Source organism: Oxyura jamaicensis, chromosome 4 (genome assembly GCF_011077185.1).
Source record: "Oxyura jamaicensis isolate SHBP4307 breed ruddy duck chromosome 4, BPBGC_Ojam_1.0, whole genome shotgun sequence".
In the NCBI taxonomy this organism is placed as follows: Eukaryota; Metazoa; Chordata; class Aves; order Anseriformes; family Anatidae; genus Oxyura; species Oxyura jamaicensis.
The window spans coordinates 69,786,656-69,798,700 of record NC_048896.1 but is presented as its reverse complement, the minus strand read 5'-3'; the positions used below and the strand labels follow the sequence as shown (position 1 = coordinate 69,798,700).

Genomic DNA, 12,045 nt, shown 5'->3' with positions numbered 1-12,045 from the left:
TAGCTAACACAGATAAACCTTAGACTATTCAAGCAGCATTTCATTACCACAAACTGAAGTTGATTTCAGATTCACAGAATCAGAGGCATTGAGGTTGGGACTCCTGGAAGTCATCTGGTCCAACCTCCCTGCTCAAGCAGGGCCACCTACTGGTTACACCAGTAATAATAAAAGTTGGGTTAGGATGTGTAAATAGACTGTTGTCATTTTTATAGTAGATGAAGTATGCTGTACCTAGTAAATGTCACAGAGCTTTGATTTCTAAAAGCATTTCTAGCTGTGAGTTTCTCCTTAGAGAGAGGCTTACCATGCAGGAGTCCACAGTGCCAGACTCATAGCCGGCACACAGCATCCTGCTGGTGATGGTTTTCATGTCAAAGTATGACTGGCATTGCTCTAAGGAAATGATGCGAACTTCTCCCTCCTGAAGCTTGAAAGGCACTGAAACACAGAATTAAGCATTACACTATATACCCATGGACACACAAATATTTACCTATGATGGATCTTTGTGATATGATATTTTCCATTAAGATAGATCTTACGTATTACTTTATATATATTAAATGTAAGGAGAGAAGGTCTCCCCCCTAGCACAAGGCCCTGATGAAGGCAGGTGCTTTTTTGCACTGCTGCACTGCAGGATTCATGACTATTGCACCTGAGCCAGGAGTATACATGTTGCTTTCTGGAGAAGGACCAAGCACATGGGAACTGGTGTTGTGCTTCCACTTTATTGTGCATTTGCAGTGAGACCGAGGAGGTAGAGCACCTTTGTGTAGGTGTAACAGGACTTTTAAGATGGGGGTGGTATTGGCTGGAAAACAGTAATGTGAGGCGGAGGAGACAGTCAACTCATCACTCCATGGCAGGATCCTGGTGTCTCTCAAGCCTGGTATAAACACAAGCATTTTGAGTTACATTTGGATAAATTTGACTTAGTGTATCAGGGAATCAGATTTCAAAGGTTACTGGAATTATTTTAGCATATCCAGGACTTCTTCCTACTGTGAACAGCTGACAGAGCTCAGATTCAAAGGAAAACTGTTAAATCCAGGGTATAAAGCACTAAACCCTGTGTAGCCAAGATGTTTTTGCAGCTTCATTACCTAAAATCTTTAAAAGCAAAGCTGCAACCATATTAGAGAGCAAAGAAACTTTTCCCACTTACCAGAAGTACAAAAGCATTCTTATTTATTTATTTTTTCCTGCATTTACCTAAAAGATAGTTTTAGATGGGTAGAGCTGATTAAACAGCATATTCCTCACCAACGTAATACTGTTTTTGCCAAATGTATGACCAGTCCACCAGGGGTGGAGCAGTACTTAAAGGAAAATTTCCTTCTCCAGTGTCCAGTCTCAAAGCACCCTTCCCTAATAACTGCTATAACAGAGAAGGGAGAAACACAATGGACAGAGCGTAACAGCGTTGGGGCCAGCATACTTTGCATATGATGCATGCAGGACCATTTTGGCAAAACAAATATTTGCATAACAAATGTTCTTTTCATGGGATCCAAGGATTTCAGTAGCAACAGAGCATGAAAAACAGAGCAAGATTTCTGTTCAGAGAAACAAAAAACAACACTTCTGATTATGCCCCCATGGAACAAATCATGCCACAAGCCTAAAAGCGCCACTTTTCTAAATAGGGATTTAAGAATATAAATTTAGACTACTGATTTGAAAAACCTAGTCAAGTAACAGCTGGCTTTCCTCCATGAGTAGTTACAGTTCCTTAGCATTTAATAGAGTCCAGCATTAGTATAAATGGATAAAGCATTGCAATGGGGTCACTTATTGGATTAACCCAGTAGGTAGTTAATGTGGTTTTCGACGATTGCCAAAAGTATTCATCTTACTTTTGTTGCCCATGTGTCCCCAGCCTGTGATGTAGCAGTAGGTGTCTGGCTGCACCAACTGTTCCTTGCTGGGCAGACAGACAGGTCTTACATAGCTCGTTTCATTGATATCTTCATCTAGTTCTACAATGCTGATATCATAGTCCACGACTGCTCTGTTATAGCGTGGATGCAGGATTATCGTCTTCACTAGTCGGGTCTGCATGAAGCTTGAGGGATGATCAAGATTGCTTATCCCAAACACTACTTTCCAAACAGCTGCATTTTCTCTCCTTTGTTAAAAAAAAAAAGGGGGGGGGGGAGGGAGGGGGAGATTTCAATTGAGTTCTTTTTAGTTAAAATACCTGACATTTTTTTCTCTGACTTTTTTGATATTCCGTTTTGCAAAACTTTTCATGTACAAATGCTATAAGAAAACAAATACTTAGGCATCATTACTGACAAAAAAAAAAAAACAAAACAAAACAAAAAAGACGTTTTCCATTCCCTTCCTGCCTGCTACAGAAATAATTCAAGCTCACAGCCTAAGATACAAACCACCCATTATTTGCCACATTAAATGCCAAAGGTTCTCAAAATCATCCCTTGGATCCTGCCCAAGTTCTTAGGTGCTCACTAGTGGGCATGTACCAGTTTGTCTGGGGTGACAGCATTGTTCAGTAGTATGCTGCTCACAGCAGTAATTCAAGCTGAAGTCCCAAAGGAGTCTCAAAGATACAATTCAGTTATGAGAAATAAATCTCTTTTATGATGGCCATGTGAAAAGTCCCTTATTTATTGGGCATCCAGTCTGTGCCAAGCATACTCCCTATGCCTGAGATCAAAGCAAAGGTTAATCTGACTCTTACTCACAATTGTTTAAGACTGTATTTGTAAATATCCATGATCACATAAAAAAAAAAAAAAAAAGATGGATAGGCTATTAGTAGGAATAACGAGGTCTATTAAGACACATAAGAAAACATTAGAGGTTTAGAGCATCTGGATTATAGCTAGTGGTAAGTCATGGGTTCCTAATTGGTCTGGGATTCTAAAAAATAATAATAAAAAAAAGGTCTCTTTTTTGGAATTGACGTAACTGAGCTCCTTCGAAGAGACTGAGACTTAATCAGAGCAATCTGAATGAAAACATGCAGAATTTCAGCTTTTTCACAGCATTCACCATATCTGTCATTCCTATAACTTGGAAACAGATTCAGTTGCTAAATAAAGTCTATTTTCATCTAAGAGTTCCATGAGAATTCTGGTATTTCAAACTATAATGGTCTTTCTACCATCATGACCAATTTGTGAATTATTCTATGATGTTTCAAGTCAAAGTGCTAGGAATATTCACATCCTATTGTGTTTATGAGCATTGAAAAAGAGCATTGCTCGGAGCAATGAGAAATCAGACAAAATGTATTATCCTACTACAGTCAAGAAAAAAACTTTAATGTCTCAGATGCTTTGGTGTAAAGCATTTCAAATTGATCTTGACAAAACTATACTATTAAAACTAGCAAAGGACTCTATGCTTAATGCAGCTCCTTTCCATTTGTAACCTCTACAGATATTCATGTCCATTTGAATTAATATTGTCTGCTGCACTATTGATGCATAGTCCTCATGTTTTGGATCACAGACTTCACAAAATATTTTTTGTCTAATGCACCAGAACACTTTAAAAATTGTTTTAATTGCCGTCTTATCTGTTTGGTTTGCTAAATTTTTTAATACTTTGTATTTAGAAAACTTTTTGGCACCAGGAATGATTTTGCTGCGTCTGTAGGAAACTATACTAAGAAAGAATTTAAAGATTTCAAGCCCCTGGGAACATACTCTCAATCTCCTCAGAGTGGTAGAAGAGAATAAATATTCTTCATATAACTCCTCAAGGAATTATTAAAGCAAAGCATCATAATACTTGAAAAACGTATTGCCTCAATGTTTTCTACTTTAAGGTATTTAGAATACAAATGGGAAAGAGACCTTTTACATAGAATCAGAGAATCACCTAGGTTGGAAAAGACCTTCAAGACCACCAAGTCCAACCATAAACGTGGCCTACAGAGTCCTGTCAGTAAACCATGTCCCTCAGCACTGTGTCCACACCTCTCTTAAATACCGCCAGGGATGGGGACTCCACTGCTGCCCTGTCTGTGCCTCCACCACAGCCTGTTCCAATGCTTGACCACCCTCTCCATGAATAATTTCCTCCTGACATACACTCTAAACCTCCCCTGGCACAACTTGAAGCCATTTCCTCACAGTCTATCATTTATCACCTGAGAAAAGATACCAACACCCTCCTTGTTGCAAGCTCCTTTCAGGTAGAAAGAGAGGTCTCCCCTCAGCCTCCTCTTCTCCAGTTTCCTCAGTCACTCCTCATAACTCTTGTTGTCTAGTTCCTTCACCAGCTTTGTTGCTCTTCTCTGAACATGTTTGAGCAAGTTGATATCCAGTGATGGACCCCAAACTGAGCACAACATTCAAGATCCGGTCTCACCAATGCATGTACAAAGGGACAATCCTTTTCCCAGTCCTGCTGACCACACTATTGCTGATGCAGGCCAGGATGCCACTGGCCTCTCTGACCACCTGTGCCCACTGCTGGCTCATCTTTGGCTGGCTGCTGACCAGTGTCCCCAGGTCCTTTTCGGCCTGGCAGCTTCCCAGCCACTCTTCCCCAGGCCCGTACTGCTGCATGGGGTTGTTGTGACCTAAGTGCAGCACCTGGCCCTGGGCCCCGTTGAATGCCATGCAACCGGACATGGCCCATCCATCCAGCCTATCCAGAGCCCTCTGCTTTCCTACCCTCAAGCAGATAACGCTCCTACCCAACTCGGTGTCATCTTCAAACTTACTGAGGGGTGCACTTGATCCCCTCATCCAGATCACTGATAAAAATGCTAAACTAAACTGGCCCTAAAACTGAGCCCTGGGAGCACCACTGGTGACGTATTACTCTGAGATCACACAGCCCAACTTTTAATTGAGATCACCAAAGTTCTTGCAAAGATAGAGGAATATGCCAGACCCTGTTTAGCTGCATTTAAAAATAGATTGGAAAGAAGAGAAATTCCTTGCACTGGACCCAACATCTGATAAATGTAATATTCTTGTTTTATTATACAGGTTTAGCACTCTTAGTTTAGAAGGAAAGTTACTTAGCTTATTCTTTTAACCTTCGGGTTATTACTTTTATTCTTAGTTCTTGAACATCCTTAGGTCTTGATAAGATTGGCATTTTATGATACTGATTTTGATGGCTAAATCTGCGATCCCTCCTGTGTTATTGCCTCTGGCATTTCCATTAATAGCCTCACAGCTTGAGATACTCATGCTGTTGCCTGACTTGTCTTCCGACTTCAGACACAAAAGCCACAAACCACAATTTGCCCTTACCACAATTTACATCAGGAGCCAGGGAAAAAAATAAATTAATTAATTAAAAAAAAAAAAATACCACTCAAGAGAACCCAAAGTACATTGTCTTTTTCTATGCTTACCACAGAATTTCTACTGGCTTATTAAACAGAAAGAAAGGTGTTTAGCATAGTACAAAAGTTTCCAATGAGAAAGTATCAGTTTTAAGCAGGACTAAGTACTGGTGACAACCACCTAACAAAAAAATACTAGCTAACTATAACAGAAAACACACATTTCAATTGCTTTTAGGAACATGATTAAACAACTCCAGTACCAGAGAAAACAAATAAGGTAATGCACTTTCCTCTAAAGTCTGTGGTTCTTTAAAAAGAAATATTGGTTACCAAAAAAATCTACCAATGACTACGATAATTCCTACGATACAAAAACCTCCTCTGTGTTCCAGAGCATCCACCATGGGACCTGATATACCATGAAGCAATCAGTAGTGGTTAATACTGACTGATTAATACTACTGATTGATAATCATAATGAAGCCATGGGGAGTTTATAAACAGAAAAGAGAGTGAAATTCAGTATATCAATTGCACTGTGATTAAATATTCATGTTTTAATGGCCACAGCATTTTTCCAGACATTTCTGTGCTGATGCCCAAAATTGTACATTGTACAAGAGCTATGGAATTCAAGTTTTGATCTTTTTTTTTGATTTTCTGATGAAAGTCAGAATATCTTTGTTTACCTTTAATCAGTAAAGACAGCAATAAAAAAGCATGTCAAAACCTAACCTGATGCTGGTTTACATCATTTATTCTATCTCATAGTCTCTAAAAGCAGGACTCTGTGACTGCTTTGTCTACAAAGGTCATCACTTGCTGCCAGTGTGTTTGGTAGTGGAGTTGGTAAACCTCAAGTTACATCTAATTTGTATATGAACAGCAAAATTATCTGAGCTCCTCTCACCCTTCGAAGCAGTGTGCTACTGTCAAGACCCATCTCTTTGCAATCAGAACACAGCCACAGATGTGTCCACTCGGCTCACTCTGCAGAGAGCACTGCCACGGCCACCGGCCTGGGCGACTGGTCCTGCCGCCGAGGATCCTTTTGTTCATGCGTGCAGCTGGGCGACGGCCACAGTCTGGTGAGAAACAGATGCAGAAGGGAGTTAGTCCTTACCACAAACACGCAGCATACAAGACCTGGAAGAAAACTGGACACAGAAGACTATTAACAGTCATGAAATTACACTGAACAATACAATAACTGAAGTCATCAATAACCACACATTAATATCAAACACATTGAACCATTCTCATTCTTCCTTTCCATCAAAGGACTTGCTCTCCTGAGATTCATTTTGACCTGCTTAGACTAAAATATCAACCAAGCTAAGCTTGGGAAGTTGACTTTCCTGAAAGAGCAGCTACCTGGCTGCCCTTGGAAAGGCTTCCCAGTTTTATGTCATCATCTTTCTGTCAACTGCATTTGGGCTATTTTGTACTATCCACAATGAATGCTTCTGGAAAATCAGCCCAGCAATAATGAGCACTTGCTTAAGCAAGCAATTCTTACTGTGTTCACCCCAAAAACTTCAGAGGGCAAGGGGCTTTATGGGTTCTTAAAGCAACATATGTCAGAAGCAAACACCTTTAACAGGCTCCTGTGAGGTGTTATTCTACGGTAAGAGTAGTAAATATTTTGATTACTTTCCCAAATTTTCATGCTTTGTGATTAATTTTCCCCATGCCAAGCAAATTCATAACGTATGTGTTCTTCAGCAAAACTCTCCTTGTTTGTAGAACATTATTTTATTCAAGATTAAGAATTTCTGCAGTTTTCAAACTACTTAAATCTGTCCCTGCAGATTATTCTGTAGCTTTCTACTTTAGGTTCCCTTGAGATTCACAGCTAAACAGATCAAAGCTTCAACTCCCAGGTATGCAACCTACTGACCCCTCTGGTGGAAAAGGATATTTTCAGCAGGAAGTTTTTTCAGATTAATTTTTGGAACCTGACTGATGACAGAATTCATTTTGTGGGAGCTGGACTGGGCTACTGCAATGGACAATCTCAGTGTCAAAAATAAGAAAAGCTGTTGAAAGAGAGAAGGAAAAAAAAAAAAAGGCAATACAAAACTGGAGGTTGCAGAGGTCCAGTCAAATATCAGAATGAATCCACACAAAGCATCTGCATTTGTTAAAGTATATTTAACATATCTTTAAAAGCACCTTTGTCTATTTTTTCAGAAATAGGCACTTCTCTTACCTTCTTTAGTGCAAAGGAGAGCCACTTTGCTTCTGCTTCGACATATCTGCCTAAATATTGAAACAAGAACATTATAAAAATCTTAACTAATTGATATAATCTTGGGTAGTTTGGATATCAGCACAGGTATTGTATCAACTGTTTTGAATGAGCTGTTAAAAATTCCCCAAACTGGAAAAAGAAACACAAAGAGCTGCTCATGCCAGATCACTTCCAGCATCTTTCTGGCAACAATTCAAAATATTAGTTCAGCTTTACAATGTGTTTCATGAGCAGATGCTACGTATTTTGCAGACAACCTTGCTCTCTGGGCACTGATCCAGCCCTGAGCTCAGTTGGGATGTACAGTCTGTCAAGTCTTAATTTACAGCACCTGAAAGCACAGGGATTGCTGTTCTCCACATCCTTACAGCCAAAGGATGGGGTTTTCTTTGAAATATATTTGATGAATATTTTTGCCCCAAAACTTTTGGTATTTTGATGAAATCCCAGGAGTCAAGTATTAAGAGAAAAAAAAAAATCCTGTTGAAAATTTTCATACGAGAGAGCAAGGAAGTGAATCTTTGTAAAAGGAGGGGAAATTCTTGCTAAAACTGAGAGCACAGTTGCTCAGCTCTCTGACTGCCTATTTCGATGACTTTTTAATTCATACCATATATGCATATGTGCTTTTTAGAGGCAGATCCAGAGCAGAATTAGACTGTATACATGGATTACGTGCTCCCCAGGTTATTCTTTGAAGTAATCTCAGTAGGTGGGCTGTTGCTTTAAAGTTGCAACTATTTAAAAAGAGGCTAAATTTGATTTTAGGTCATAGATATAAATGTGGGCACAACATTTGAGTGACAACCACCAAAGTCTCAGGCCTTGATCAGTGATTTGACCAGACCTCTGCTCCATTCACATGCTGTGAAGATCAGTCTACTTTCTGTACTTCAGCCTGAAAACACAGAACATAAATTTCTGTGCCTGAACATATATGACTAATTTCAGGAATGGTGCTTGGCTTTGCACAATTTTTAGGGGTATTTACACTGCATAAAAATATACAGAATATAATTTAGGCCAGCCACACTCATGAGAATAAATTACTACCCCCCACACAGACACTGAGAAGTTTATTTGACGTGAACTCACTATGGGTAAGACTACATCTTTTGCTACTCTATTTTGTAACTCAGAGGCTCCAATACATCCCTTCTCACATATTTCCTAGCAGACCACTTTCAAATGTTGCAAAGCATCTTGAAAGTCCTTTGTACCTTAGTGACCAAACAGAATATGATTTTGGACCTGCCTCTACATCATTTCACAACCCAAGATGTTTATTCTTGATTTAATCTGGAGAAAAGCATTTAAATAGAATCATTGAATCATTAAGGTTGGAAAAGACCTCCAAGATCATCTGGTCCAACCATCCTCCTACCACCAATGTCACCCAATAAACCACGTCCCTCAGCACTACCTCCAACCTTTCCTTGGACATCCACAGGGACGGTGACTCCACCACCTCCCTGGGCAACCCGTCCCAATGCCTGACTGCTCTTTCTGAGAAGAAATGTCTCCTCATTTCCAACCTGAACCTCCCCTGGTGCAACATGAGGCCATTTCCTCTTGTCCTATCACTAGTTACCTGTGAGAAGATGCCAACCCCCAGCTCCCCACACCTTCCATTCAGGTAGTTGTAGAGAGCAATAGATCTCCCCTGAGCCTCCTCTTCTCCAAACTAAACAACCCCATTTCCCTCAGCCGCTCCTCATAGGGCTTGTGTTCCAGGCTCTGCACCAGCTTCGTAGCCCTGCTCCAGGGCCTTGATGTCCTCGTACTGAGAGGCCCAAAGCTGAATACGGTACTCGAGGTGCAGCCTCACCAGAGCAGAGTACAGGGGGATGATCACCTCCCTGCTCCTGCTGGCTATACTAGTCCTGATACAGACCAGGATGCCGTTGGCCTTCTTGGCCACCTGGGCACACTTCCGGCTCATGTTCAGCCAAGAATTGACCAACACCCCTAGATCCTTTTCCTCTGCACAGCTTTCCAGAACCTGGATGCTGGATACTATTAGGCTAGTGGCAAAATACAGTGAGAAAGGAAAATACGTAAAAACAAAAGTATCAGGCTCCTTCTTGTAATGTCCCTTTTTTCTAGATAAGGAATAAAACTGGATTTAAATGAATGGGGAACATACTACTGTGGAACAGAACTAGCACAAAACTGAGCTGTTGGAAAGCAAGAGTATGCACTGGTAGACACAATCTTCTTAGTATTCTTCTGCTGAAGGAATCAGCTATTACGGAAAAGCTTTTCTGCATACAATGGAAAAAAAAGAAATCTATGTGTATTCCTCAGATTTGCTTCTTCACACATATATTGTACCTCTGCCCTCTGCATTTAGCCAAGTCAGTCTTCTCCTGTGAAACAGAAGAGTGTTCTGTTGAAGAACAGTGTTATGAAATCTCCTTCTGGCCATTTGAAAGAGGAGTAGGGAAACAATGAATCTCTTTTTTGAAGATGGATTAGATGGTTCTCCCATTTTTTGTCATGAATGTTTACATTAATTGACTCTTTAGCTTCAAAAGTCACACTTCAAATGTTTCAACCACAGCTGAGGCCTGGCTTCTTGTTACCAACTACATGTTTAGTAGAGCTAATTAAAAGAAATATACCACTGTATAAGGCCAGAGAAGCTGCTAAGTAAGCTTACTGTAAGAGGATATTGTTCTGCTGGAAAATTTACCTATCACTTACCCATTCACTAGAAGTGCGTGTAAAGTTGATGCATTCTTATTCTTCCAGTGTGGGTGCAGATTCAGCCACTTTTGGTGCTGTATTTCCTCATCTTCTAGTACAATTTCTGTTGTAGTTGGTCCTCTGAAACAAATAAAAGACATAGACTTTCCATTAAGTTCCTATCTTACAATTATGAAAGGAAGAGGCCCTAATACCTTCTGTTCACTACAAAAATATAGAGTAGAATGTCATGTCAAAGCCATGTGTAAAAGAATCATAGATAGGGGAATAATATCACCCCAAGAAGCCAGGCCAGCTAATGTACTACTGTCACTCACATTGTATTTTCTGATAAAAACCAGAATCAGAATCAGGAACAACAAAAGCTTTCTGGTGGAATTCACTGTACAGCATACATTGAAATGTTTCTACATTTTCCTGACTCCATAAGTACAGCAAATAGATCTTCATTTGTGGAAGAGGAAAAAGTAAAAAATATTTCCTTGCATTCTTATCTTTGGAAATCCATTCAGATATAACAGTAAAGAACAATCTGAGTCTTGTTAATAACACTTTGAACTACCTGTAAGTCCAAGCTGTTTGACTTTGTAAGCAGAACAAATTACATGTGATGATGTCAAACCTGGCCTTCTGCAGAAAATTAACAGGAATATGAAAGCAAGTTAGAATGATTCCACCAGATGTTTCCACACCTCCACTTTCTCATTATAGGTGTTGCCTGATAAGCCACTAAAGAAACTGTTTTAGTAAATCTCAACTGCCAAATGGAAAAAAAATGTATTTTTGAAATGGCTGTACAAGTCACACAGCTTTCTAGCACAGAAGACAGCCATGATTAGCTATCAGTCCCCATCAATGAGATGGGCTTCCAAGGGCTGCTCCCCTGAACACTAATTGTGGGCCATATTCTAAGCACTGGTTTGTGGGAAAGAGAATGAGAGATGTTCACAAAAACTGAAATGTCCTAAAAATCACCTCTGAACTCAAGTCTCTCAGACAGTACTTAGAATACCAGCGAGATAATTAGTTTGTCTTAGAGTATATTTTTTCTAGTATTACCTGTATTTATTTTAAAACATTTACAGAAGTATGTTATCCTTTACCAGCTGATTACATAAATTAACAAATATCAAAGAATTGAGATTTATGGTAAAGTTGTCAGTGCAACCACATGGAAATGTTTTCAACAGAACTGAAATAATTAACTAGGCTCTGAGATCCCACCCATGGGTCTTGCCTGTTACATGACTTATTTTTCAGAGCCTTCTCTGGACATTATTAAGCAATCTCATTCCACAGAATCACAGAATTTCTAGGTTGGAAGAGACCTCAAGATCATCGAGTCCAACCTCTAACCTAACACTAACAGTCCCCACTAAACCATATCCCTAAGCTCTACATCAAAATGTCTTTTGAAGACTTCCAGGGATGGTGACTCCACCACCTCCCTGGGCAGCCTGTTCCAATGCCTCACAACCCTTTCAGTAAAGAAGCTCTTCCTAACATCTAACCTAAAACTCCCCTGGCGCAACTTTAGCCCATTCCCCCTCGTCCTGTCACCAGGCACATGGGAGAACAGGCCAACCCCCACCTCTCTACAGCCTCCTTTAAGGTATCTGTAGAGAGCGATAAGGTCGCCCCTGAGCCTCCTCTTCTCCAGGCTGAATAAGCCCAGTTCCTTCAGCCGCTCCTCGTAGGACTTGTTCTCCAGGCCCCTCACCAGCTTCGTCGCCCTTCTTTGGACCCGCTCAAGCACCTCGATGTCCTTCTTGTAGCGAGGGGCCCAAAACTGAAC

At 40.3% G+C, this 12,045-nt stretch overlaps 1 protein-coding gene across 2 annotated transcripts in view; it reads right to left on the bottom strand.

Annotated features, from left to right (window-relative positions):
• CORIN (corin, serine peptidase) overlaps positions 1-12,045 on the bottom strand; it is a 132,883-nt gene that overhangs the window by 3,271 nt on the left and 117,567 nt on the right. For both annotated transcript variants that reach the window (XM_035325028.1, XM_035325029.1), the window contains 5 exons: positions 10,248-10,370; positions 7,500-7,549; positions 6,198-6,372; positions 1,863-2,134; positions 308-441 (listed from right to left, as the gene is read on the bottom strand). In XM_035325028.1, the coding sequence (XP_035180919.1) occupies positions 308-441; positions 1,863-2,134; positions 6,198-6,372; positions 7,500-7,549; positions 10,248-10,370 (754 nt within the window). The remainder of the gene's footprint in view (positions 1-307; positions 442-1,862; positions 2,135-6,197; positions 6,373-7,499; positions 7,550-10,247; positions 10,371-12,045) is intronic.